Below are 27,822 nucleotides of genomic sequence, written 5' to 3'. Positions count from 1 at the left end.
GCTGTGACCGGATGATTCCTTCCTTTCACCCTGCCTGACTTGAAACGGTGCCTCAGCCTAAAGGTGGTGCAAGGAGAGAGAGGAATGAGGCTCCTCACTGCGGATGACGCTATAGGATGAATTTATTTATTTATTTGCCTTTATTTATGTGGCTCGGCTGTGCTTTTTAAAAACCCTCTTCAATTTAAACAGATGCGTCATTAGTGTCTCCTCGCGCTCCTCACCTCTCACCGCATCACCTCTGCCAAACCTCTGGCTGCTCTTTCATCCTGTTATGAAATATTCGCTCCTGTGCTCCAGCAGCTCATCGGTGTTTCTGTCTGACTCCCCTCCCCTCCCCTCCCCGATTCCTCCCCTCCCTTTCCCCATTTTTCCTCGCTTCCTATTTGAGGTGAGCGCATGTGTGTGTTGTTTGTGCGTGCACGCGAGGTTGTTGTTGGCTTTGAGGATCAAGTCCCATCCATTGTTCTCTCTCTCTCTCTCTCTCTCTCACACACACACACACACACACTTATAAGCGCAATTATCCACGCGCATTCATCTCCCTCTCAAAGTCACACCTTGGCTGGCAGTGGCTGTGTTGTGCTGGTGTTTGCACTGCCAGCCTTTTTGCTCCTCTCACCATAAACACACTCCAGCCATATAATCGTATATGCAGTACAAGGGCGTGCGTAATACCACGCGCCTGCGCCCCTATCCCTCCTCCTATATACCTCCTCCTCCTCCTTCCCCTCCTCCTCCTCCTCTGTGTTGTGTCGCAGGTGAGCTCAGCCGGTTGCTTTCTGGGAAAAACACAGAGGAGGACCAGCACTGTGTGCGGAGCAGTAAATGGTTGGCGGTGCAGACGCCAGAGGGGCGCTGCTGGTCTGCTTCACTGTCAACAGAGGTTATTTATGCAGGTCTGTTCAGGGCAGACTGGAATCCAGAAACACTGGTTAACTGCACTCTATTATATAATAGTTCTCCACAACAGCTGTGAGTTCATCAATCAGAAATCTTCTCAGGTCCATATTCAATCTGGTAACATTTGTCTATATTCTCATTGTTATCAGTAAGACTCAGAATCTAGAGCCATGCTCTGCGATATTACACTGAGACACAGCAGTGTTTCCAGATAAATGCTGACATGCTGATTTGTCAATTAGAACGAAACACCACAGCTGAGGCTGATGGGAATGGCAGTAGCTTTGCAAGTATTTGGTCATAAACGTCAAAAAGTATTGGACAAATAAAAATAAAAAATAAAAATAAAAATTTGACCTGATGGTGGGGCTCGAGCAAAAGTCAGGTGATCACTAAAGTTATTACAATTTCTCCTGAAGGGGAAATGAACATGAGAAATAGATTTAACGACCATCCATTCATAGTGAAACTAGAGGAAAAGTCAGGGATTCACAAAAATCCCAAAACCAATAGAGATATTTCTGCCTGGAGCAAAGAGGTGGACTGATCAACTGATGCCCTTGCACGAGCCAAGCTGCTAGTGTGGCTAAAGTTGTCTATATTTATGCAAAAATCTGTTATATTGTTCTATGAATGCCAGTTTATAACACCACCTGTAACCACAAAACATTTACAGGACAATGTTAAAATGCTAAAATGTAGACAATTCCTTCAAGTCTGCAAAGTCTGTAATATCAACTGTAGCAGCAGTGTTCATCTAAAGTTTGTTAACATTAGCAACCATAAGCTACTGATCATACCAGAATGAATGAGGCTGTAGCTGTCAGAGACAGTTTACATATTTAAACACTCTGCGCATATTAAACATACAAAACACTGACAAGTTGAGGAGGGCATTGGATTCAGTACAGATGACAGGTAACTTACAGCCTTGATGCCAAGTGGAGAATCTCCAAGAAGAAAGGGCAGAACATGATTTATATTTTTCTTGGAAACAAACATGATCGGCCCCAAAAATAACTTCATTATTAACCAACTGACAAAATCTGTTGGATGTCCACTATAGTAACACACGCTGCAGAAAAACAAACTTCAACACAGATCATCTGGAATTCATTTAGCATGACCTCGTCACTTTTTTTCAGCCTCATAAATCCCAACTGACACAGGCACAGAGCGTTCAGAAACACACAACAATAACAAGGTGAAGAAATGAGGAAACAAATGACACACTCATTTTGTTAATGAATTCACTTCATTTGCAATAAGTGAAATATCCTATTTCATCATTCAACAATTACACACCATTACTTCAACTACAGACCACTGTATAGAACAGAACACTAAACTGAACAAAGTGAAAGAAAATCGTTTTAATAAAATGTTTTATTTGTAATTAGCTTCTTATTGGAATCAGTATTGCAGCATAAATATATTAATCTAATGCTTGATAAATATAAACTGTTCATAATTCATACACACAAACACAGAGCCAAAGTCTCAGTCTAAGTCAGAAGCTTCTATACAAATTCAATTCTATTTCCTATATAACTACAGATATACTGTATATAAAGCATAATAATTATATAAATCATCTGAAAAAACAAAATCGTCGTGGTATTACAATCAAGGTGCATAAGCCTAGCCAAAAAAATAATTAGAAATTACGATCCATTTCCTTATAGCAGTAGTTCCTATGACAGATTTTAGCAGCCTCCTCCTCAGTTACAGAGAGAGGGAGTCAAAAGGAAAAATCTATTTCTCTCATCTCAGTCACTTGAATTGAGCACGATGAGGGAATGTAAAAATTAGCATAGGCGTGGACTCTCACCACGTCTGTGTCTCACTCGAAAACCCTCATCAGCATCAATTTGCTTAACAAAGCCGTCCTTGACAAACCTCCTCACCTAATGCTGTTGTTTATTGTTTGTCCCACACAGATCTGTAAGTGTGCTGCATGTGAAAACTTAAATTTTACAACATTATCACAAGCTAAGCCAAAAATATATCATCTTGACAGACATTTGCTTGGATATGGGCATGTAGTTACTGTACAATAAGGGTCTTGACACCAAAACTGAAATCATGGCTGAACTGAACCACTAGAAGGGCTCTAGTTGTCCAAGATAAGCTGCAGGACCCTCGTTATTGACCCTCTTTGGCTATTGAGCCAAGCACAAATATTTCAGAATATGCACCTTGACACCAGTAGATAAGACAGATAAATAATACCAAATAACAAAACTGTTTTTCTTGGATTCAAACACTGCAAGCCATAAATAAATTATCAGTAGCAGCAAAATATTTTAGACTGTGTGACGAGAGTGTGTGTGTTTGATTATGAGTTTTTACGAGGTAAAATAACAGAGGACAATTTCCTGAAGTGAAATGGTGACCGTAACATGCAGCCAGGATGTGGGCCATATTGACCAACTTCATACACACTCACTGCAGCTCCAGGGAAAGATGGCAATTTCTCCTGAAGACGTTTCCATTAAGTTGTGAGGAAGTGATCACTCCACCCCTTCTAAAATTACAATTCCAAGTTTCAATGATTGAGTCAGTTTTTCGGGAAGGGATGAGCAACCCTCCCTTTGCTTTTCACATATTTAAAAGTGTGAAAAAGTCTCTGCTCCTGGATTTTGGTTGGGTCGCACCGCAACTACGACAGCTTGTAAACTATGGACTCAAAGGTTGCTCAGTTATTGCAGAAAGTTTTGGATTGTTGTGTGGAAAATTTAGAGATTTTACCAGCTGCAGGAAAGGGTAAAAAATAATAATATGTGACTTCAGTCTCTGAAACCTCAGCCAGAGTTGTCTGTGTTCTTTGCTTTTACGAAAGGGAAATTCCATCGTTTGCAAACAGTATTGCTCCGCTTGTGGAAACAGTTGTATAATATCGTCTGTGGAGGAGCTTTGTCAGGTCTCTGACAATGAACCTAATACGAAGAACTTAACATCAGCATATGCTTCAGTTTTAGTCATTCTTCTGTCTCTTACAAGTCTCCGAAACTTTTTGGAGATGCAACAGTAAGTCACTGGAGTGTCCCTTTAAGAGAAGAAGCAAAAACTTGAATAGGGGCAACAGCCCAGACGTTTCGCTGTTTGTTGGTGCCAGTTTTCCATAAATAACTGGATGTCAGATGTGAAAATCTGTCTCTATCTGTTTTGCATTTTACAAATGTAGCTGGTCTGCATTGTATTTAGACTCATAACTCAATGAGCTAAAAAGCAGTTTCTCTGAAAGAAGACTCAGACCTAAATCATCAGAGTTCACTTAAACAGCTCAAAACATATGAATGAAATGACCGTTTTGATGCTGATCCTCCTTTGCCCTGTGGCATGTAGTGCTACTGATTATTATTCCCACTTAGGATCCAATCATTGATTTCCAGGAAATCAGAAAGGGAAAGGTCACTTGTGGGATCGCCCGACAGTGGCAGTGAGGGTGGTGGAGGTTGAAAGACAGCTCCATCAGAGCTGTTGGTAGAGGTAGTCTGAGAGATGTTAAGGGGACAGGGGGTGGTGAGGAGGGAAAGCAGAGAGGCATGGGTAGGACTGGGTGTCATTTGTTGTCTGTAACATGGCTTAAAGGCAGAGGCGGGAGGCCGCTCCAAGTTTGCCTGAGATGTAACTGTGAGGGACCGAAGAGCAGGAGCTTGAGGGGTGGATGGTAAAAGAGCACACTGCTGACTTGAATTGTTTGGATTTCCACTGAACTGACCTGGATGAAGCTGGGCTGAATTCATGGAGCAACTGTGAGCCATCAGACCTTCATGTTCTCCCATTAAATGGGAATAAGGTGCCACCATATCAGATGGAGCAGTTAGAAAAGAGGTTTGTTTCATTAAAAATGCATCCAATGTTTCTGAGTTAAGAGCAGAGAAACAAGCATTCGCTGGCATGGAGGAGGTTTCATGGATGGTGTTATGCCCAGAATGAGGCTGAGCAGCAGTGCTGAGGCTGCTGCAGACAGGCGTAACACTTGCTGGCTTCGACGTGATTGGAAGCTCCTCGCTAAACAAAGAGTGAGGAGCCTCGAGCGTGGAAAATGAGGCTGAATAAGGAACAGTCACGGGGCTGGAGGACGAGGAGGCGGAGGCGATGACGAGCTCAGCGGACGAGCCAGAAATCGAAGCTAACGTTGTAGCTGCTGCAGCAGAAGCTGGAGGCGAGAGGTGAGGGTTTTCAACACAGTCAAAGGTTTGAAGACCCAGGCCGGAGGTTAAAGAGGTAGAGATTGAAGGGGCAGCAGCCAAAGTGGAGCTTGAGGCCTGGGGAGTTACTCTAGGAGGGCTGGAGCTGGTGTGACACTTGGTTGAGGGGGAAACAGGGATTTGGGTTGCTGCGCTGGAGCTGGACCCAGACGCTTTGAGGCGGCAGTACGGTTCATGATGGGCCAGAGCCGTCGTATAGTGATTGAGGTCTTTTTTCAACGCAGCGATCTCCTTTTGAAGGGCTGAGTTAGATCGCTCGAGACGCTGGAGCTCCTGAGGAGAAGAGAGAAGAGCGAGGAAGGAAAAAGAGAAGCAAAAGTGAGATAAGGGGGTAGAAGAAAAGAAAGATAAAGAGACAACTAATAGTTAATGTCAAGTTGAGTCAGGTATATCTTTATGATCCCTCAGAGTGACACTCATCAGCTATAAAAACAGATTAGCAGCATACATCAAAAGACAAATAATAAATGCTATCACATCTCACCCACATAATATCACACCAGGCCTGACCTGTGCTGTAATAAAGCACAACAGCCGAGCAATACTAATGACACACTTCTTAAAGAGTCTTCCCCAGTGCTGTAATAGAAAGCACAACAACAATAAAGCGGATGATATGTGGCCAAAGTCAGAACCCCCCGAAGGAGAAGTGAAATATTGCTCTCAAGTGACAGTACTGCAAGTTCAGCATGAAAGAAGAGGGTAGGTGGCAGAGAGAGCGGAAGAGGTGACTCCCTGCTGATCTTTGCAGAGCTTCATTAGAAAAATAAAGAATTCAAATGTGGGAGAAAATGTTTCAAAATACACTTGCATCTATTTATAGTATCTAGAGGTGTTTTCTTCTGGTTTATCTATCAACTAAACTCTTGCTTTTATGGCCCCATTAAGTTTCAGTGCAGTTTGAGAACACCACAGCGGCCTGTGTGCATCTCCACTGAGCCTCAATGACCACAAACACACACTTGAATAACATGTTTCTCTTCAGTAAGACTGAAATTCTACTTTCCTCTTCTTAAGGTCAAAACAGTCAAGGAGTCACAGTCAAAGCAGCAGCAGTATGCAGATGTGAAACACGTGTGCTGACCCTTTAAACCATAGAATGCTGACACATTTTTTTTATTTTTATAAGTCATAATTGTAGCAGCAATTGTTCTTCAAAATTAACCTGGAGGTCACACAGAGAGCAGAACTGAGAAGAGAGGGAGAAAGAGAAAGTGAAATTCAGGATTCCTTTCATTCAACAGACACACGCCCATTCATATGTTCAGTAAATACCTATCCAAGCAGTTAGAACCGGTAGGATGTGACGTGGGACAAAAACTGTAATTCATGTCAGAGAGAAACTTCTTCATCCACAAGGTAAGGTGGAGCTCCATAAACTACGTGTTGACTGTTTATGGGTGTGTGTATCAAGATGCATTCATGGCCTGAAAGTAATAAATCATGTGACAGTTTCATGAAAATCAGATTTTCACTTTTGTTACGTTTATTGGGAAAAACACTATTAGATTATATATAATCTAATAGTAATACAGTCTAATACAGTGATATCTATAGATATCTATAGATATCACTGTATTAAATGATGTTTGTTTAATACAGTCATCAGTAAAGATCACATTTCTTTTTTACACCTCTTCATCTTCAGAAGTGTTGTTCAGTCTTATGTTAAGTGCTCAACTGATTGATACCACTGTCATATCTGTTCATTATAGATGAAGCTAGAGCCAGCAGCCACTTAGCTTAGCTTAGCTTAAAGACTGGAAACAGGGGGAATCAGCCAGCGTGGTTTAAAGGTAACAAAATCCTCCCACCAGCACCTCTAAAGCTCACTAATTAATGTGTCATGACTCATTTCCGTAATGTGATCAAAAACTGAAGTGAAAAAAAGACAAGTTGTGGTTTTAGTGGGGGCTGCATGCTGGACTACTTCTTGGTTGGGAGCAGTGACTTAAGGAACCACAACTTTGTATGCATTGAATGTCTTATTGGATTTGCATAGTGTCCTTGGGTATCTTGAAAGGTGCTTCTAAATGAAATGTATTATTATTATCATTATTAATAATAATAATTTGAGGTTTGACATAGAAAAGCAGATGAAGTGTATTAACTAGTGAGCTTTAAAGGTGCTGGTAGGTAGATTTTGTTACCTTTGGACAGAATCTGGCTAGCTGTTTCCCTCTGTTTCCAGTCTTCATGCTAAGCTAAGCTAACTGCTGCTGCCCTTGATCTAACGTGTAGATATGATAATGGTATCAATTTTCTCATCTGACTCTCAGCATTTTGTGTATTTCCAAAAATGTCAAATGATTCCTTTAGTGTCATTGTTAAGTCCACTCAAAAAAAAAAAAAAAAAATCACCAAAAATTCAGAATCTGTTTTGAAGGCTGAACTATAACCATCCCTTAACATTACATTTGTACATTAAGTCTTATTAAAGTTTCCCCCCTTTAAGCATGCAGCATTTCTGACAATGAGGAAGTCCTTAAAAGAAGTACATCATCCCTTTCTTTCTCAGAGTGATGGCAGTATCCTGTGATTATAATTAAGTCTGTTTTAAAAAAGATATACATACATTGATTGCTGCACTTTAATTTTTTTACCCTTCTGTGCCTTTTTTTATTTTTCCATTTTTGTCACTCTTATCTGTTTCTGCTGTAACATGTACATTTCCCACAAGTGGGATAAATAAAGTCTATCTTATCTTAAAAATCACAACAACACATCTAATCAGAAAATCAAGTCAGTGTCTACAAAAAACCATAATGTGTGTGTGTGGGTGTGTTTCTTCTGTGGAATTTGCCCCACAGGTAAAAAAAAAGCGAGGCACAGAGGTGGGGAGGAAGGGGTGTGTGTGTGTGTGTGTGTATACAGAGGAAAGGGAGGTCCAATGGGAGGGCAAGCTAGAGGGAGTGAAAGTCCTTCTTCTAAAGCAGACTATTTACAAGAAATGGCAAGAGCATGCTGCCAGATTACACAAGACACACACACGCACACATACCACTGGCTACACAGCCTGTGTGATTGTGATTGAAAGAGAGACAGAAAGTGGCAGTCACACGACGATGGTGTGAAGGGGGTGGGGTGCGGGGTGATAATTTCTAACCTCATGGAGCTCGTCTGCTCTTTCTGTCTGTTTTCGGCGGGTCCTCCTGGCCGCGTCTCTGTTCTTATCCCGCCTTTTTTTCCCTGTGTTTTCCACCTGTTGTCCCTCTCCCTCTCTCTCCTGTAGAAAGGAACGCACACACAGACGACCACACAGTCATTACTGCACACGCCGATTCTGCGCGTGTTTTTCAAGAGCATACTTCTCTTCTGTGACTGGCTTTTACGGAACACGTCTTGAATTAATAATTTTTTGATGTTGCATAATGTTTTCAGTAATGCCACAGTTTGAAAGGTCATGAGACAAACGTATCACATGCGATGCCATGTGTTCGCCCCCATCAAGCAGGTCAGTAAAGATATAACAGACCTGGACTTGGATGGAGAGGAGCTTGCAGCTTGTGATGTTGCAATCAGAAGCAACATCTCCAGGGGTAGAGTCAATTGGACAAAGTAATTAGATGAAATACAAATGAAGGCTAGATGTGAAAATAATGAATAAAAAAAATTCCTGACACTTTTTCCCATTAAATATTTGAAACTTTAAACACAGCTGCAGATTTCTCCCATCACTGTTTGACTTTTAACTGGACCCAAAATGGGATCAGAAGCACAAATTATTTTCTCTGCTCAGTTGTTAACCCAAGTTGACAGGTCATTTGCAACAAAATGTCAAAAGCAAAACAACTGGATTTTACATTGTTTTTTGTTTGTTTGTTTGTTTGTTTGTTTTTGTTGTTGTTTTTTTACTTTTCAAAGAATGAAATGTGGGTAATTGCCTGTTAAAAAACAACATGTATTGGTCAGTGCTTGCTGAAATTTGGGACCCAGTGGAGGCCATGAAATCCATCACAGACCAGATAACTGCTGCTAACTATCCTAACTGTGCCATATATAATGAGGTGGAAAGGCACACTGGTGCTAATTCTGACACAAGTCTAAATGAGTCCTAAAATACTACAGCAGGATCTATTCCACTTTCATGTGATGGTTTGTAAATTGACTGATTCCTAATGGAAAATCACTACTAATAGTCCAGTTATAAGGATTTTAAGTATATCTACAGTGCTCAGCAGTGGGTTCATATTGACTATACAGCATGTTTATAATCATACCTTTATTTATATGGTACTTTTAAAAAATAAGTTACACAGTGCTTTACAAAAGACATAAAACAGTGGGTGTCCAGTGAACTAGGGGCTGGGAAACCTTTGCTGCAGTTTATCTCCTCTCTCTACCCATCCCTCCTGTCCTCCACTGTCAGCTGTCCAATAATGGAAAAATGCCCCAAAAAAGACATAAAAGCAAGGAATGTATGGATCCGAGAGAAAATAAAGAAGATTAAATGGTTAGTTACATGGTCAACAGTTTTTACATTTATATCCATCAGGGGTCATGTAAAGCTGACTTACCGATCCAGCTGTGTTGCTGTTGCAGTCCTCAGCTGACAGGGAGCCGGGGCTGTTGGGTTCGTACCCGGTGTCCATGAATAACGGGGACATCTCTCGCCCCTCCCTCCCGTCTAGCAGCAGGCCAGATAACCGGCTGGTTGGCAGGCTGACTGCTTTTCCAAAAACAGGATGAATCTTCATCCAACCCGGATCATCCGTGCAGCAAGCGAAACCACTGACATTCAAATTGTGAAAGTGGCGCAGGAGCAGCGCACCTCCCTGCAGCCCTGACTAAGGGAGTGCGGGCTGCTGGACAGGTAATCCCCGCAGGGCAAACTAATGCTTGATGGTTGCTTGGTGACCTGCTGATTCTGTAAATGTGTTGCTCGAAGTGAAGCGCTAAACCGGCGTGTCTTAGGCTTTTGAGAGCAGGAGGTTTGGCATCAGACAGCCGGTGATGCAACATGATGCCCTGACTGCTTTCAGTTTCTCTTTATTTTAAACTGACCCACTGAGAGTCAAGAGTGGTGTGGCTGTGCTGCCTTCACGCGCAGTATGTTAGTTTCATTTTCCAAGCGAGTGTCTGTTCATTGAAGCGCTTAAAAAGCAGAAATGTTTAAAGGCTGACCCGGTGATAAAAATAGAGTTTTCAAGTGGCTACTTTTTAAAAAACATGGTTTTCGACAAGTGGTATTGGTATCGAGCATCTGCGTTGTCGGATCGGGAACGTGTACTCAACTACAGTATAAATCCTACGCAAATATTTTCGATAGCACTTGAAAGCCTCATGATAAATGATGGGTTTGGGGCAGGAACAGCTCTGAGCTCATGACCATATTAGGAAAACGCCCCCCCCCCTCCACGTGCAGGGAATTTCTCAAACGCTTTTGCCAGGAAACTAATGACCAAGCCCCCTGACAGCAGCCAACAGCTTATTCCAGTTCCCAGCAGGAAATGATGTAACTGAAGGTACAAATATACTTTCTTTGAGTGCCCGGATTCATTTCTTCTCAACACACTCAAAGGTTTTTCAAAGATATCCCGCTGTGTTTGCTGACATAAACAGGTCCTGCCTCATACTGGACGGAATCCTCAATACATTTATTTCATAACTGTCATCACTGGCTATCATTAGATAAATACCACAAATGCATCATGTTCTGCTGACATAAAAAATAATGAAATGTCTTATTATACGGACTTTAAAGAACACTGTTTTTGTTGAAAGCTCCTCAATACACTAATTAGGGCTCATTTGAAAAACCATATATCATATATGTAAGGCTAATATTGCTTGTTTCTTGTCAATGGATATTCATTGATATTTCCTGCTGGGGTGATGTATTGTTAGAAAAGGTCTGTGGGGGTAGCACCTCTCCAGAGGTGGTGTGAGAGCGAGAGTGCAACTTCTTGTAAACTTTTTGTACAGAAACATGTTCACTTGCTACGTCAAACAATGCCAGATGAGCCAGTTCTCCCACAGCTGTACCATATGTACTAACTCAGATAGAAAGATATGTGAAGATAATAATAATAATGAAAGATTAGCATGAATAAAGAAGAGATGGAAAAAAGTTGGACTGCAGGATGTTTGTCCAGCTGTTTTATATTTCTGAGCCACAGGATGGGGCTAAGAGAAATCCCTATAAAATCAGTGACCCATTGTCTAAATGCTGTTCCAGAAAAAGCCCTCTGTCTTTTGAATTCTCGCCCAATCTTGCTGCACTCTGTAATATGTACTGAAATAAATTACTTGAGTGAATTTGATTCTGAATAAAAAAACAGAATCAGCTTTTTCTGGAGCTTTAAACTGCATCTCATGGATTTTGCTCAGTCAGATACAGTTCAAAGTTCTGGGGAAAGGGTTAGGGTTAATATTGTTTTGTCAAACTACTGTTTCCAAGGTTATGAGGTTTTTGCACCGTCTTTGTGCCTTTTTTAATGAAAATTGTAACTGTTAAAAAAAAAAAAAAACATGCACATAATCGGTTTTTATATTTGGTGATATATCCGTCTATAGCATGTGTATTTTGGAAACGAGTTTTGACAGCAGAACCTCCTAAATGTTAAATGTGTAATTCCGAAAACAGACACGCGGGGACGCCAAACATACAGACATAGGCGTACAGCTCCTCTACAGCACGACCACACCTTAAAATAGTCACTGACCAATCAACCAACTTCGAACGTCTACCTCAACCAATCAGCGCTCGCTCTTCGCCAAACAGACCACTCAGTGGCTACGTGAGGCGGGATCTTACAACAACCGCTTCCTGCGTCGCAATGCTGCTTAGGGATGCTAAACATCTTTTGTATTAAACTCTAAATCAGTAAAATTATTTATCAAAATAACAGCAGCTGAGCGGGACAGCGTCGCGATGGGGTTGCTGACGATTCTGAAGAAGATGAAGCAGAAGGAGCGGGAGATGAGGCTTTTGATGTTGTATCCTGTCTGTAACAGTGTACTAGCTTAGCTGTGAACAAAGTAGCATTCACGCACTAACGTTACTATATCTTCATCTGCGTCAATAACACGAACCACGAACAGCAGTTTATATCCGGTTATGTTTAGTTTATATACCGTTTAATGCCTCTAAAGTTTGTTTTTGTGCATTTTGTGCTGTATCATGCTAACATGCTAGCTATGAAGCACTGGTAACTGCACTAATTGTAGATAACAGTTACACTCTCATTAATTCATATTTAATAGTCAGGTCAGGTGAGTTTTTTTCTTTAACCTGGCTCGTGCAGAGGTCTGGACAACGCGGGAAAGACGACCATCCTGAAGAAGTTTAACGGAGAAGATGTCAGCACCATCTCCCCTACACTGGGCTTCAACATCAAAACACTGGAGCACAGAGGGTAACACAGACCGCAGAACTACAGCCATTTTATCTTCCATACACCACGTACTGCACAGTATTCCTCAACATGCCATTTTTAGTGAAGACACTGTGGTAGAGTCAGGGAAAACTACAGTTGTTAAGTCAGAAAATAATTAATAGCAGAGTCCCTTATAGCTGCTACAGTTTCAGGGGCCTGGTATTGAGCATGCTGTCACACCTCATGACTTACTGAGATACTTGATGACAAGCTAAAAAAAAGTCTGCAGTGGAAATGTACTAATTTGCTGAAGTATCAGTTGCTTTCTACATAATTGTCATTTTCTTTAAAAGACTCCTCGTTTTTTCCACATTCAGGCATTCCTCTGTTTTCCTATCCGAAACCCATTATCAGGCTATATTTAACAGTCTTTTTCCACAGTCTTCATGTTCATCCTCTCTGTATGTGTGTTTTCTAGGTTTAAATTGAACATTTGGGATGTAGGAGGCCAGAAGTCACTGCGTTCCTACTGGAGGAACTACTTTGAGAGCACAGACGGGCTGGTGTGGGTGGTGGACAGCGCAGACAGACTCAGGCTGGAGGACTGCAGGCAGGAGCTCAGTGCACTGCTACTGGAGGAGGTAGACTAAATTATACACACTAGTGTTAGAACATTTATCTGCACGTCTTGAAAAAGCTTACAAAGCACTAAATTCAATTCCTTCAATAGAGGGTATTAACAAGCCTTAATGCCATCTTCATTTACAAAGGTTTTGAATATTTTTTCTTACCTGCAGTAGATCTTAACATTAACTGTGGGGACAGCTGCTAAGAAGCATTGATACTGGCTTGTTGGTCCTATTAAAAGTAAAGTGCTCCTACTTCTTTGAAGTAGTGACATTAAGTCACATTGCCTGATATCTGCAGGTAACATTGAGGACCAGTGGGACAAACCAGAGGAGGAAATGTAGACACTAAAATCACCCACGTTCTACATTCTCCACGCTTTGCTATTCAGAAATTAATTACTTCATTAGTTCACTCATTCACTTTCACATTAGCTTATTAGTCAGTGGCATGTTGCTTGCATACTACCAAGGTGAAACATCTCCATAAATATGACACTGAATGGTCTGACATGCTGTAATAGCAGATAGTTAGAGATGACCTCTTAACATTAAACCCTGAGTTTAATTTGATCAACAATGTCTCATTGCAGAAAACTGACCTTAGCACCCGTCAGTGATACAGAACATGCCTTTACAATGCTCTCTCCTTCGTCCTTTTCCTCGCTGCAGAGGTTAGCTGGTGCAACGCTGCTGGTTTTTGCCAACAAACAGGATTTACCAGGAGCCCTGTCAAAAGAGGCGATACGAGAGGTAAGAGGCACACTCACATTACAGTCACTCCTTATTGTATTTCACTGATGTAATGGATTATAGCCTGAATTGTGCTGATTCAAATTCTTTACCTCATTACACTTGAATTCTACAGAAGTTGTACATCACTTCTTACTATGCGTTTGTTCCTGCAGGCGCTGGCACTGGATGAGATTAAAAGTCATCACTGGTGTATCATTGGTTGCAGTGCAGTAACAGGAGAGAACTTGTTAGCTGGAGTGGACTGGCTATTAGATGATATCGCTGCAAGGATCTTCACCGCCGACTGAGTGTGTATTCCTGATTTTTACAGCAGCTGACACGACTCTGGGTTCATTATTGGACAGTGGAGATCAGAAGTATCAAAAAAAAGAGCCCAATAACTGTAGTTCTAGTTCCACCAGCTGCTGTTTGCAGTCAGCAGACCTGCAGTTATCAATGCTGCCTGTATCCACAATCCCTGGAATCACACGTGGCTTTTATATTTTCTCATTTAATGTTGACACAGGCAGTTGATCCAGATGTTGACAGGAGAGAAACTGAGGATTTTTCAAGATGAACAAGTGATTTCAAACACACTGAACCCTAAATGAAGTTTGTTTACATACAGCTGTATGTATGAAATGTAATGACTTGTACTCTGTGGTGGTGCTTCACTCACTCAAATGCAGTTTTTTTTCTAATAAACTTAAAAGCCTACTCAGTAAAGCTGTGTCACTGTTACCCAGGGCATGCACAGGTTTTTGAGTACGTCCTTAACCATGTCATATACTCATACACAATGCTACAAAGTACACATGTAGCTCATCTGTATTTTAGCAGTGGGGCAAAGTGCTGAAACACAGAGTCTGATAAGTCTCAGTTATGTCCTTTCTATGGCCAGACTCCTGTAATTTCAGTGTCCCCTCTTTACTTTATATCATCTCTTTAATGTGTTTCTCTCACTGCCTGAAACACTTTCAATACCAGCTGCAACAGTATCAGAATCCACATCTGGTGTAGGCTCCCACCTCTGCTTAAAGCTCTGGACCTTATTTTTAGACCACTGATAATGAAGCTGCAATATTAGTCAACTCTTTACCAGTTAATCATTTAAATGTTTTAAGAAAAAATGCCTAACACTTTAAGTCCAAACACTCAAATGTGTAATTGACATTTCCTTGCCAGACAGTGATATTGTAAATTATACCCCCCCCCCCCAAAAAAAAAAAAAATAAATAAAATAAAAATAAGTTGACATTTAAAATAACCTTTAAATGGCAGCTCTAGATGACTAAGGGCATAACTAGCAACTTGCCATTTTATAATTCTCCTTGGTTTCTTCCTAGGTGCAAAAGAAAGTTTTTGACCATCAGGAAGCATGAGAAGCTCAAGATGCTATAGAAATTTACACCATGAGCTTTAAATGAAGTTTGTATGTTTTATTTGATATTTCAACAGCTCTCAAACAAAATTCAAGAGCATTTTCAGTCATCCTTTGAGCTCAAGTGAAACTGCAGCAATCCTCTTGGCAAATTCCATGTCTGATGGATCTTCATGGAGGAGTCCAAGTTCTGTCCAGACTCTGCAAAATAAGACGACATCTCAGAAACAGATGGCAAAAAATCCCTACCTGTTCAACTGAAAATGTTAAGTTTGTGTTGGTGGTTTTGATCAGAGGGGATACCAATCAGTCATGAATTCTCAGACTGGGGCGGTAATAAGAAACTCATCACTTCCTGATAAAAAGTAAACTTAAAAAAAAAGGTCTAATACTTACCATACACTCCAAAACAGCAGGGAACACTCGACAGTTCAGTGGCCTGAAATATAAAACACGTTATAAATGTGACCTTCACAACAAATGACACTAATGCTTTTAGTCATGTGATCAGAGGGGATACCAATCAGTCATGAATTCTCTGACTGGGGCGGTATAAAGAAACTCATCACATCAGTGGTCAGGTCTTTTTTTTTTTCTTTTTTTTTAAAGATTTAACAGGTTCATGTTCTGAAACCTCAACATGTCCAAATTCAACCCACATTAGTATATTACATTACTCACCAACATAGGCTGATCTTGAGTGCTGCACGGTGCCTAAGCTGGGGGTGGAAGATAAGGAACCGGTTAAATCAGCAGCTACTAAACTCATTTCCAATTGAACCAAACTAATACATTTTGCATTTTTAACTTTGATCAGATCTAAATTTGTCTCTGAATTTGCATCCTTGCTGCAGAAATAACAGGCCCTTAAAGTATTAGTCTCAAGTCAATTTAAACAGTTATTGGGCTTTTTGGGTGTCTTTAGATATTCTATAACCATTTGTATTTACCGTAATTTCCGGACTATTGAGCGCACCCGAATATAAGCTGCACCCACTAAATTTAAAAAAAAAAAAAAAGAAGCAGCTTATAGTCCAGAAATTACAGTAATTGTTACACTGCCACATCCTTTGCCTTTAACTCAAGGCCTTTCCTGGCTGGGACACATTTAAATAAGTTTACAAATCATTACTGGTGTTCATTCCAAAATCTGAACTTCTACCAAATTTAATTCAGCAGCAAGAGGTGTCAGTTAATGTACAGGCCACTACAAAGTGGAAAACATTAACTCGGTAACTGTGTGCATTTGCAGACAAGACAAATTGCCCTGCTCATGTCTGAGCCTTCGTTAAGTTGTTGCAGTTACAGCAATAGGATTTTGCCTCTGGGTTGGGATCAGATTTTTTTCTCAGTCATGCCCTCAAGCCAGCTCTGCAACTCCATCAGAACTCCAGCAGGTCACCTTACACCTGGGTTGGGTCAGGGTCCTCAGTGCCATACTGGGTCAACAGGAGAAGAGGCCAGACTTAAGGGAGGGGACATACATCCCTTGACGGTCGGTGATACTACATCATATCCACAATCCCAGAAGCTTCAACTACAGACTTACTCATTTACCTCAAACACAGTCCCAGGCGTCTCAGTGCTGACGTTCAGACACAACCGCGTTGGACAGCATCTCCAAACCTGCAACAGTTAAGACTCATTCAATTTTTCTTGGTATGACTGAAAGTTTTTCTTTTAAATAATCTTGCATGATCAGAGGGGATACCAATCAGTCATGAATTCTCAGACTGGGGCGGTATAAAGAAACTCATCACCTCTCCTTATGAATTAGCAGTAACTGCACCAGACAGATACGTACCTGAACTCTGGGACAAACGCCACCAACCCTAATGACCTCCTTGTTCTCAGATCTGCCTTTATGTCAACCTAAAATGGTCAAGAGTAAAAATTAATTATTAATTAAGTCAAACGATGCAAGTTTACTCTTCTACTACATCCAGTTAGCTCATGTTAGTCTTATAAAAGATGAGCCCCAAGATTACCTTTAACACCAAATCAGAGAAGTAAGCATCCTAATTCATGTCAGTGTTAAAGCTTGTTTCCATTCAGACTGTTGGTAACCCCAACGGGTCTTCCCCTTATTGCCAAGGTAACGCCAGTGGGTTCACCTTTTCAGGTCTGGCATTGACACAAGGCGTAAGACGTGTGCAGGTGTCATCATGAAGGAAACTGGGTGAGACACATAACTTCCATGCTTACTGAACCCACAGTCCTCATTTTGTGTTTATGCCTAGTTTTGAGGCTGTTTAATTACGAGTAACACCATTTCAATATTCATATTTAAAAAAAGGAGACATGAAACTTAAACACATTACTGACAGCAGTAAATGCAGAGGACTCTCTCACCTGGCCAGACACCTTGGGTAGAAGAGGACAGCATCGTTCAAAGCCAGCCACCTGTAACAGACAAGATACTGTAAGGTCTGAGCATAACATGGTGGCAGAGGTTTTATACAGTCAACTGTTATTGACCTTCACAGATGTCAGAGATTCCATTTCTCAACAGTAGTTCAGACGAACGAGATTCCAAATATATCTCATCATTTTCAGCAGGTCAGCAGGGATTAAGGGCTATTTGTCAAGTTTCCATAGTTGTAACTTATCTTACCTTCAACTAGAGCACTCAGTCATGTTGCTGAAGTCATTGTTGAATCATCTGTTGAGTGAAGACAATGTTTAATTACAGCACATTCAAAAGAAACCATACCATGTTCCTTATACTGATAAAGATGCCATGTTTAGGGCAGGACACACAAATTTAGCCTTTAGTGCTAGAACGTGACATCGAATTCTTTTCAGATTGAAATGCAATCCATATATGCACATCTAATGCAGTTGCTCAGATGTTCGTGTCGTTTCACATTGGTTCAAAGTGAGCTAAGTATCATCATCATTGGAACTGCATTATGAAAAGGACATGTAGTCTAACATGAGTAAGAGACAGGAGGCAAGGACAAGAGACAAGGATAGTGAGGAAAATAAAAAGATAGGTACCATGAGACTTCAGTGGGTGCCTTGAGCTTCAAATCCATCTTCCAATCAAAAAGGGCCCTGCAAGATAAAGTGGCTCTTCAGTAGAGTCCAGCTGTAGCCTTTTACGGTAGATCAAGATTCAAATGTTTGATCAGGGCTTTGGTGACAAACTGCCATGTGACATTAGTCGTCCAGGTGTTTGATGGGTGTTACCCCATTTCATCCTTTCAAACTGTCAGAAACACCTTCCACTGACTAAATCTAGAACGTGGCATTTAAACTGACAATTGTTATTGTCACACTTTAGTGCCAGAATTGACTGAACTGATGGGCTGGGTGAGGTTCAAGTGCTTGGGGATGATCTGCATTTGTCCAACTATAATTGATGTGTGTACCCAACTCCAGCAGCCACATTTAAAAATAAAAAATAAAAAATTTAAAGATTTTAGATAGACTGTAGGAAAGGCATTTCTGATGTTGAACAATCACTGAAACTTGTGTAAAGACTTACATGTTGAGGTGTAGAGGGAACATCCTTCCTCAAACTTCTAGTCAAACTCCTAACAACCAGACAAACACCAGTAAGTAAATCACGTGCCACAGAATTTTACATTTTTTGTATTAGTCTAAGGGTAATCAGATTATAGGTTGACATCACTTGAATCAGGCATATGCTTGTCTTTAATGGTAATCATCATGTTTATACCCCACTACTGAATAACAGCAGAATAAAATAATCATTTACTCACATCAGTGCACTTTCCAGCTGGTTTGAGTTGCTGAGTGAAAGGACACTGCAGACAAACCTGCAAAGAAAAAAAAAAAAAAGAAAAAGAAAAAAAAAAAAAAATCAGTGGGCAGCTATGAACAGATATGACTGGATTTCAGTACATAAACAAGGTTGATCAGATTAAAAACCTAACTCTGCAAAAGTCAGACAATTATGCTTGTTTGAAAACTCAATTTGAAGAAGTACTTTTAGCTTTAGTCTTGAACATCTGAGGGAAAAATAAAGCAGTTTTTTAAAGCTCATTCTCTGCAGGTCTCATTGTGAGCCATTTTAAGCAGAAAGTACACATACAATTGTAACTGTGTTGGAGCCCACATGCTACTCAGAATCTGGTAAAGAAGTTTCTTCAAAGGCTGATTCGGTAAGAGAGAGTTCAAGGAATCATCACTGCAGCACATGGCGCTCCTGAACAACTAAAGGCTGAAATGCAACAGGCTGTTGAGCTAAACTGAAATGACTCAAAGTGAGTTATAATTACCTTCTGTGGACAGATTTGCCATATTCTTCCAGTACCTGAAGAGGAGAGGGGAAAAGATATATATATAATGAGCATTTCCTGAGTTTTACAGTCAGCTCATATGCACACTCTAAGATAGCAGCTTCATGCTACTCAGAGTTTTTAGGAATTAAATTTCCTCAAAAGATATTCAGTGAGAGAGTTCAAATAGGACATCACTGTAACATGAAGCATCAATGATACGCCATGCTGGTCCAACCACATTATTTTCATTCATAACTGATACAACGGCATGTATCAGTTGTGATCTAACAGTTAATAAAATTTAAAAAAAAAAAAAAAAAACACATCACAGAAATTACCTTTGCAGCAAACCGGTCCTGGATCTCTCTCCATCTAGAAAAGCAGGAATGAGCAGAGATGTTAGGCAGGCTGCAGCTAACAAGGACACTTCCTCTGGTCGGCCAACACGTGACCGCGCCATGCAACGTGTTCAGGGCGGCACGAGTCGGCACATATAGTATGATATGAGCAAAATTTAAAAGTGTCTCACATCAGAATAAAAAAGTGCAATCACAGTCATTCAGGACAGGTCTGTGAAAATTATCATCATTGAGAGACACAGCTAGCAACCGCGCCAAACGGACAGCGGCCATTTCTAATTAATCTTATATCGTTTCACACGGAGTTATCCAACAAATACTATATGCAGCGTTTAGGAAATAGTGTTGTAGTTTGTTAACGAAGAGTATTAGATGACATTAATGTGTCTAACTGACGGATGAGTAAGGATTGTGGTCCGCTCTACTCGATGCGACACCGACACTCTGTGTATAAGCTGCTAACTAAAATACAACTTTTAATACGGGTGGACCGTTGTAAAGCTTAATTGCATTTGTTATGTACTAATAACAATGAGATTTTACAAACATTTTATCTATTATAATGGAACAGCTTGCAAAAGAAAGAGTGTTAAGAAAAATGTGCAGACTCTTACCTCGACCAGATGAGAGAGGGAAGTGGAAGAGGAAACCGGTCCGTCTGCGTTTTATGTCCGTCCAGGACTCCTCCCACCTGCTACAAAAAAGTAGTATTTTTCTCATCCACAAGATGGCAGCCATGAGGTGGCTTCTGCATATTTGACTCAGATTGAAAAACTTCTAAAATATTTTCTGATATGCCCCAACCAATTTTATCATTTATTTTGTGGATATTACTATAGAAATGAGCTAAGTTGACCGTTATTGGAATCAAGAACACATGTTGACAAAACCTTGAATCCTTCAATAATTTTAATTGGTATGTAGTGCAAATGTGCTTAGCTGTCTCATCTTTGGCCATGTGCTTTTTTAAAATTCAGGTACAGTTTTTTCAATTGCAAACGGCTCTACACATGCTCCTCTGAAGTTTTTAGGTTTTTATGTTGTTGTTTTGTGTGTGTGTGTGTACACGTGTGTCCTGGTCATGTGGACACAGACAAGGGATTTCAGGGCAACTTCAACTATGTTCAAGGTGCATGGAGAAGAGAGGTAGTCTCAAAGAGGCTGTATTTTTTTATGTATGACATGCAACAGCTAAACTTAACTGTGAACTATTGCACTGTGGTTTGTATTATGTATGCTCTAATGTCAATACCACTGCTACAACGACATCATAGTAATAATAGATTTTAATGGAGTAGCACATTAACTATAAAGGGCTTTAGATGGAACCTCTGTTATGCCATTTACTATACATACAGTTGATGTCCCCGTGGTGAGTATCTGTAATAGTGTAAGAGAAGGATCAGAAGATAAAAGTTGTTATGGTAAATTCAGTGTTTCCCTTATAGTTAGATTAGACCATAGTTGGCACTTGTACAAAATTACTACTGAGTGCCAACAATGAGTTCAGTGAATAAAACATTTATGTATTTCCATAGACCACTTTTTGACGCTTCACAGCAACCATTGCCATGATGTCGCCTTATGATGGTGTTACGCTGAGTTTGACATCTCATTCACTCTGATTCATCCATAAAATAATGTTTGATGTTAGCTGATTAAAATGCAGGCAGTTCAGTTGATATTTGATATTATATATATTTATAGAGTCTTACCAAAAATGAAACTCTAACCAATAGAATAAACTCTTTATTTACTCTCAGAAAAGTGTGTCTTATCATGGTTCAAGACTTCAGAAGCTTTGATTAGGATACAAAAGGATTAATTAATAGAAACTGACAGATTCTGAAAGACAGTCATTAACATAAAAATGAAATGTTTTCTGTATTTCTCTGCACCTATTCAGTCGACCCTTCAGTACACTCCTGAGGTAATATTTAAAAATATATATATATATAAAGTAGATGAAGGGAAATTACAACAGGTCTATTGTAAACATGACATTTTAACAAGGGTCAATCATAAATACTTTTTAAATACTGTTTGACGTCTAGGTTGGGGTACTGTTTTCAAATCAGAACGCATCAAAAAACACTGATGCACAGCTTCAATCAAACAACCCAAAGACAGTTGGGCAAAAAATACCAGGCAACAAAAACTCTCTCTCTCTCTTTATCTTCCTCAAACACACACATACAAACACACCCTGTCTGGTTCCATCAGGTTAAATAACCTTCACCAGAACACACACAGGGATGAACTTTATTGTCAATGAGGAAGTCAAACACAGTCAAGTTCTACCACCTGACATCTCTTGTGTATTTCTGTACACACACTGGTGGGAGAAAACCTGTGTTGAAATGGGTTTTTAAAAAAACAACAACTGTAATTTCTCCACAAATATTAACATACAAATGTATGTGTTAATGTGGATCATAACTGCAGTGTATAGGCACTGACTAGCAAGGTGCATTTGTGTGTGTTTGTCCTCCGCTCATTAACCAGAACCGATTACTGATTTGCTGCCAGACAGCAATAAATGGCACTGATTACCATCCAGAAATGTGAAAAGTCCACTAATCAGTCATCGTTACTCTCGTGAAATTTTCCATTCCTTTGGCTTACACATCAACACTTTACAAGTTTCATAGAGCTAAACCAAAGGAAGCAGAGATTATCTGTACTCCAAGCTCTTAATAGTGGCCCGGGTGTAAGGAGCTAAGATGTTAAGACATTCTTAAACCACTGAGTAAAATCTGAAGAGTAGCAACGTAGAAGGCAGGAACCAGAGACAGCTGAACTCAGTCACATGATGACTGGACTTCAAAACTCAAGCCAGTCCCATAGACTTCAATGTAAAATCAGCTTGGCTCCCACAGCTCCTACAGTAAAACTGATCATTTGTAGTCTGTGTGCAAATTAATGCGCACCATCATATGACAAGGTAGTAAACTTTATGTTGAGTAATTAAGACTCAGTAACTAACATAAATAATTAATGCTTCTGAGGCCTAATACATGACTGAAACACATCATGTGTCTATAAAAGTCCCCTCTGAAGACATAGGCAGGTTGTCCATCACTATTCAGCATAATCATGACTTGAACAAAGTAAATATTAGAAAAGGTGTGGTCCATGTCGGCCTCCTGCACTACCGAAACTCAGCTAACACAGCTTTGTGCTGCTGCTTCTTCTTTGACGCAGGAGAAGGTGGCGAGGATGATGTCACGGGTGTGAGCGTGACACTATAGAGGTTTGTGATGAAAGCCTCCCATCCACGCCGAAATGCTCGGTCCAAGGCCTGATGGGAAGACAGGAGGGTAAAGGTTAGCAAAGTCAGGTGCATAGCATTGTGGTTGACCTGAAAATGATTGTTACATATGAAAAGTGACAGGTTTATACAGCCATACAGCATCATTATAGTTTTGAACAGGTACTAAACACATAAATAAGATGGAAACAGTTGCTAGCACCTCTGTGAAGGTTTGGTGCTTTGAGCTAAACGCTAACATTCACACAATGACAATACTAATATGTTGATATTTAGCCAATGTTTGGTTTAGTGTGTTAGCATGCTAACATATGCTAAAGTAGGTTTCCTGGAAAGAACTATGTTGTATAATACTTATTTTGAGGAAAGTGAGATTTTTTATTCTCATTAGCTTTTTGTTTCTTGTGTTAAATTTCTATGTAGAATTTATCTGAAATAACTTATTGGAAGTGTACAAACTGACCATCTTTATTTTCTCTTTTTGTGAAAAGGATGCTAAGCTGTATTTATTATTTGATTTCCATCTGGGAAAAAAAAATCAAATTGAAGTAATTTTATTTATAGTTACTTGGTCTCAGTCTCAAGTACTGATTATAATTTTAACTGTTGTGTCAGTCATATTATTTCTGTAGCTAATTAGCTCAGTAGCTAATTGAACAAAGTAAATATTAGTAGCTAATTAGCTCAGTAGCTAATTGAACAAAGTAAATATTAGTAGCTAATCAGCGGCAACCTTTTTGGTCTGCAACCCTTCAGTACAGGTGGCATGTGACAGGGCAGTGGCAGTTCAACAAAGTTTTTCCCTTTAAGGTTGTTGGATTTGAAAACTGTTTAGAGACCCAAAGATGTAAAACTACAGCTGTAATTTCTATCAGCAAAGATCCTCTTATTATCTTGGGACCCCCTGGTTGAAATAGGATGCTTGTTTTTCATTAGGACATTCAGGTATCCTATCTCCACTCACCCTTATACACAGAAACTAATGCTCAGTAGACACACTCAGTGTCTTCTAATCTAGCAAGAGGTCAGACTGTGAGGCCAGAGGGTGTAGCTGATTGGTTAGCAGCAGTGGAATGTTTTCACAGTGTGGGTTTAGTAGGCGGGTCGCCACTGCCATACTTCGTTCCACTGATCAAAGGACATGATACAGGAGGCACAGGAATGTCACCTCTGTTCATGTGTTTGAACGGGAGCAGAAAATCTTTCAGAACATGTGAATCAGATGAAGGTACATACGGTACATGAACACTGCTGCTGGGTTACTTGTTCAGCTAAAAGCCAACTTAATTTTTTTCATGCCATTAAACATGACGTAAAGGAAAAATCCTATCAGAGGAGGTTACCTAATGTGTTGGTGACGTGCACTAATGGCTGCTGTACCTTGACCCTAGTGGCAGTCTTTTATTAAGGTGATGTGATAGTTTCCATAGTAATAAATAGCCCAGCGTGTGGTATGTGGAGGATGTTGAGGGAGAACTTTACCCTCTGTTCCAAAAACTCTGAGGACTTGATTACATAACCTTCAGGGGATTAAAGTTTAACCAGATGGGGTAAGGCTGAATATGGAATTTATGTAAATGTGAGATACAGAAAGCAGAAGTTAATAAGAATGTTCTTCTGCTGCACGCTGATAACAAATTGGCAGAAACAACATAAGGCTCTGACTTTGTAATTCTTTGTTTTCCCTCACCTTGCGGTAATTCTTCATCGTGTTCCTCTTCACCACCTTCATCCCCTCCTCTTGCTCTCTTCTCATCCTCTTCTCCTCCTCTCCCTCCTCTTCTCTCCCCCTCTTCTTGTCTCTGATGAGGACCTGGTCATCTTCATCCTCCCGCACCGGGAAGTGAACAAGCTCAGGCTCTTTCCCTCTTCCTGCCTTCTCGTCTTCCTCCTCCACCTTCTTCAGTTTCTCCATCTCTACCTCAATTATCACCCTGGTGCCCTCCAGGACGCCGGTGTCAGCCGGACTCTCCACTCCCAGGCTAGGCCTCTCGTCCTGGGCTGCATCCTCATCAGGTCTCCCCTCCCTCTGCTTCCTCCTGGAGCTCCTTCTCCACCTGCTGCTGCGGCGGCTGGGTTTCCTGCGCAGGAGAGTCTCGCCGTCGTCTTCCATCATCCCTCCGTTGAAGTCAAATGCCTCGGCTTCTTCCCTCTCATCTGCCCCAGAATTGTGCACCGGGCTACTCGTGACTCTCCCCTCCCTACTGCCATCCTCCGCCCCATTCCCTCTCTTCTCTACTTCGTTTCCCCTCACCTCCTCCCCTTCTCCGGTGGTCTCAGGCTCATCAAGGCGACCATAGAAGCCGCTGGATTTATCTAGAAACTTTGGGGCCCGGATGGAGCTCCTGGTTGAGTTTTTCCTGGAGTTCTTGCCAATTGTCATCTTTTCTCTTTCTGTCTTGTTTCTCTTTCACTTCTCGTGTCCTCTGTTGCACTCTTGCTTCTCACACACTTTTTCTTCTCCTTTTTTTGGTTACCTCTAAAAGGGTCAAAGGGGGGAAAAGAGATTAGTTTAATGCCATTATATAACCCTGCTCTCACCCTCACTCTTTGGGTCTCCTTCTTTCACACAGACAATCTTAATCATTTCAGAACAGCTAACAGGGAATTTCATATGAGTCAAAGTTCAGGACAGGTGATAGATTATAGAAATGCAGATGAAAGTGCAGTAGCATGAAATGAGACCAAATGCAATGTGCAAGTGTCATGTTTTATGTGTAGAAAAATAACTGACTATCATCTTTTGGTCGTAGTGTTTTGTTCCTGAAGTTCAACTTTTGACTTGATGGGTATGGGTGTGTAAATATGTGTAAATATATGTGTGTGTGTGTGTAAGTGAGGCTGGAGGTCAGAGTCAATGTTATCAGGGTTGCAGTGATAACTTGATGTCAAGGATGAAGACACATTGTACTTACAACTGAAGACAAACACACACATGGAGACACAGAGTCAGACTTTGACACTGATTTAACCAGTTGGACACTGAACAGCAGCCAAAATCAATGACTTCATATTGACTGTGTCTCATTGCCAAAGTTCAGGCTAACTGTCGTCTTGTTATCCATTATGTTAAAAGGATGGGACAAAATTAGCTAATCTCAACAAATATGAAATGAAAAAGTTGGTACAGTGAGACAGGGGATATCAGTGATGTTACAGCAGGTGTTTTCTCTGCTGTGACATCACTGATTGGGTTGTCACCAAAAGTGAAACATTACTTTTGGTTTCCAACTTTTCAACATTATAAACATGCACAAATACTGCTCTGTTGGCATGCACTTTTGATCTTTCCTGTCACTATCTTTCATTTCACTGCAATCCACAGAAAATATACAATTATATATATTATATATATATTGTAGTTTTTGCTTATAGTAATTGATCTTTACTGTCTGCTCCTCTATTTTTTATTAAACAACAACTACAGCATCCATTGTAAAGACAAGAACTTCCATTTAATTAAGTAGTTTTGGGAAATACTCAGATACTGTGTCATCTATAGCCAGCAGTTGGTTAGCTTAGCTTAGCACAAAGACTGGAAACAGGGAGGAACTGCTAGCCTGGCTTTGTCTAGAGGTAAAAAAAAAAAGTCAACCTGCCAACATCTCCACACTTCACCAGTTATTATGTTATTTCTGATTTTGCCTAAATACTAGTTATTTAAGACGTATAGCTAATTTAAAAAAAGGGGGAAAAGGAGAGTGATTAAAATAACTGCTGTCTATGAAGCTAAAAACTCATTCTGTGAAATGTATGCTAAGTGGATACAGATATGCCAGGTGCAGGTAACGTCTCACATAATGTGTCCAAATTCACAGCAGCTGCCTCAGATTACAAAGTAGAGATGAAGATAAATGTCACTGAACATGAGGAAAGTTAAAAAGTAGAGTAGACAAAGAAGGATAAAGGAGACACCAGCAGAGCCACATAATGCTGAGAATGTAGAGAAAGCAAAGCTAATGATGAACAGAGCAATAAGCAGGTTAGCACTGAGAAAATCAGAAAAACAAGAATGAGAGGAAATCAATCAAACATCCTGCCATTTGTTGCGAGAAGAAGAAAAGAAGCGTAAATGTGAACGCTGTTTTCTTTTTTAACTAAAAGTAATTTACACACACATGTATACACATGATATTTACACTGATAAGAATGTGATAGTATAGCAAAGAGCAAAATAAAGAATTTTTTATAGAGCTGCAAGTCTTACCTGATTTCTAACTGTTCCTCCTTTCCCTCTGTGTGTGTGTGTGTGTGTGTGTGTAAGAGAGAGAGCACTGGTGAGCAATACCTGCTGTGTGAGTGAGTCTGAGTGAATGACTGAGAGCTGGGAGCTCAGGATACTCCCCTAACACACAACGTCACGCATCGACCCTGCCCAAACCTGCACCTCTGTCGTCACCAGAGCAAATACACACACATGCAAAAAGCGGCACACACACACACACATGCAGCCGAGCACTCTCACTATCAAAGACTCTTTGTCTCTCTCTGACTTTCTACTTAACCACACACACCTCCTCTTTACAAACACTTAAACACATATTGACTTAAAGTTCTGATTTAAAATCTGTGACACAAACAGGAGATAAAGGAACAAGCACACTCCTTGCTACACACACGTGCGGGCGTACAGGCGTACTTAGCAAGGACTGAAAAAACTTCAACTCAGAATCAAACCACCAGGAGCAAACATCCTACTCTGATATCAGCAGCAATGAATAATTAACCATGAACGCCCTCAGCTGTCAAAAAGAAACATGC

The 27,822-nt window shown here is 40.5% G+C and overlaps 3 protein-coding genes, 1 long non-coding RNA gene and 6 other non-coding genes across 11 annotated transcripts; 1 reads left to right on the top strand and 9 right to left on the bottom strand.

Moving 5' to 3' along the window:
• Nucleotides 1-2,139: 2,139 nt before the first annotated feature.
• Nucleotides 2,140-10,445, bottom strand: batf2 (basic leucine zipper ATF-like transcription factor 2). The gene is made up of 3 exons (XM_018684928.2): nt 9,638-10,445; nt 8,227-8,346; nt 2,140-5,393 (listed from the first exon to the last, which is right to left on the bottom strand). Exons 1-3 carry the CDS (start codon nt 9,815-9,817, stop codon nt 4,254-4,256), a joined length of 1,440 nt encoding a protein of 479 aa, XP_018540444.1. The 5' UTR covers nt 9,818-10,445; the 3' UTR covers nt 2,140-4,253.
• Nucleotides 10,446-11,853: 1,408 nt separating this feature from the next.
• Nucleotides 11,854-14,526, top strand: arl2 (ADP-ribosylation factor-like 2). Its single transcript, XM_018684929.2, has 5 exons — nt 11,854-12,059; nt 12,368-12,478; nt 12,918-13,080; nt 13,738-13,818; nt 13,974-14,526. The coding sequence occupies exons 1-5, from the start codon at nt 11,995-11,997 to the stop codon at nt 14,106-14,108; spliced, it is 555 nt and encodes a 184-aa protein (XP_018540445.1). The 5' UTR covers nt 11,854-11,994; the 3' UTR covers nt 14,109-14,526.
• Nucleotides 14,527-15,224: 698 nt separating this feature from the next.
• On the bottom strand, nt 15,225-20,482 carry LOC108888771 (uncharacterized). 2 transcript variants are annotated; one of them, XR_001961882.2, is made up of 13 exons: nt 20,405-20,482; nt 19,770-19,803; nt 19,429-19,463; nt 18,910-18,966; nt 18,672-18,720; nt 18,182-18,238; nt 17,796-17,843; nt 17,534-17,584; nt 16,986-17,053; nt 16,739-16,807; nt 15,863-15,900; nt 15,578-15,620; nt 15,225-15,382 (listed from the first exon to the last, which is right to left on the bottom strand). It is a non-coding gene; the product is annotated as an uncharacterized LOC108888771 (long non-coding RNA). The 2 variants fall into 2 exon arrangements; XR_007814560.1 differs by having other exon boundaries at nt 19,756-19,803; nt 20,405-20,419.
• On the bottom strand, nt 15,467-15,540 carry LOC127143288 (small nucleolar RNA SNORD31). The gene has a single exon (XR_007814579.1). It is a non-coding gene; the product is annotated as a small nucleolar RNA SNORD31 (small nucleolar RNA).
• Nucleotides 15,683-15,757, bottom strand: LOC127143279 (small nucleolar RNA SNORD31). Its single transcript, XR_007814570.1, has one exon. It is a non-coding gene; the product is annotated as a small nucleolar RNA SNORD31 (small nucleolar RNA).
• On the bottom strand, nt 16,876-16,948 carry LOC127143287 (small nucleolar RNA SNORD31). Its single transcript, XR_007814578.1, has one exon. It is a non-coding gene; the product is annotated as a small nucleolar RNA SNORD31 (small nucleolar RNA).
• Nucleotides 17,228-17,353, bottom strand: LOC127143280 (small nucleolar RNA SNORD22). The gene has a single exon (XR_007814571.1). It is a non-coding gene; the product is annotated as a small nucleolar RNA SNORD22 (small nucleolar RNA).
• On the bottom strand, nt 17,666-17,735 carry LOC127143286 (small nucleolar RNA SNORD30). The gene has a single exon (XR_007814577.1). It is a non-coding gene; the product is annotated as a small nucleolar RNA SNORD30 (small nucleolar RNA).
• On the bottom strand, nt 18,022-18,086 carry LOC127143285 (small nucleolar RNA SNORD29). The gene has a single exon (XR_007814576.1). It is a non-coding gene; the product is annotated as a small nucleolar RNA SNORD29 (small nucleolar RNA).
• A 1,044-nt stretch (nt 20,483-21,526) lies between the features above and the next one.
• On the bottom strand, nt 21,527-27,415 carry sb:cb1058 (uncharacterized protein LOC394209 homolog). The gene is made up of 3 exons (XM_018684955.2): nt 27,269-27,415; nt 24,752-25,540; nt 21,527-23,091 (listed from the first exon to the last, which is right to left on the bottom strand). The coding sequence occupies exons 2-3, from the start codon at nt 25,442-25,444 to the stop codon at nt 22,942-22,944; spliced, it is 843 nt and encodes a 280-aa protein (XP_018540471.1). The 5' UTR covers nt 25,445-25,540; nt 27,269-27,415; the 3' UTR covers nt 21,527-22,941.
• Nucleotides 27,416-27,822: the final 407 nt, after the last annotated feature.

This window comes from Lates calcarifer, linkage group LG14 (genome assembly GCF_001640805.2).
Source record: "Lates calcarifer isolate ASB-BC8 linkage group LG14, TLL_Latcal_v3, whole genome shotgun sequence".
NCBI classification, from domain to species: domain Eukaryota; kingdom Metazoa; phylum Chordata; class Actinopteri; family Centropomidae; genus Lates; species Lates calcarifer.
This window is presented reverse-complemented; position numbering and strand designations above follow the sequence as displayed.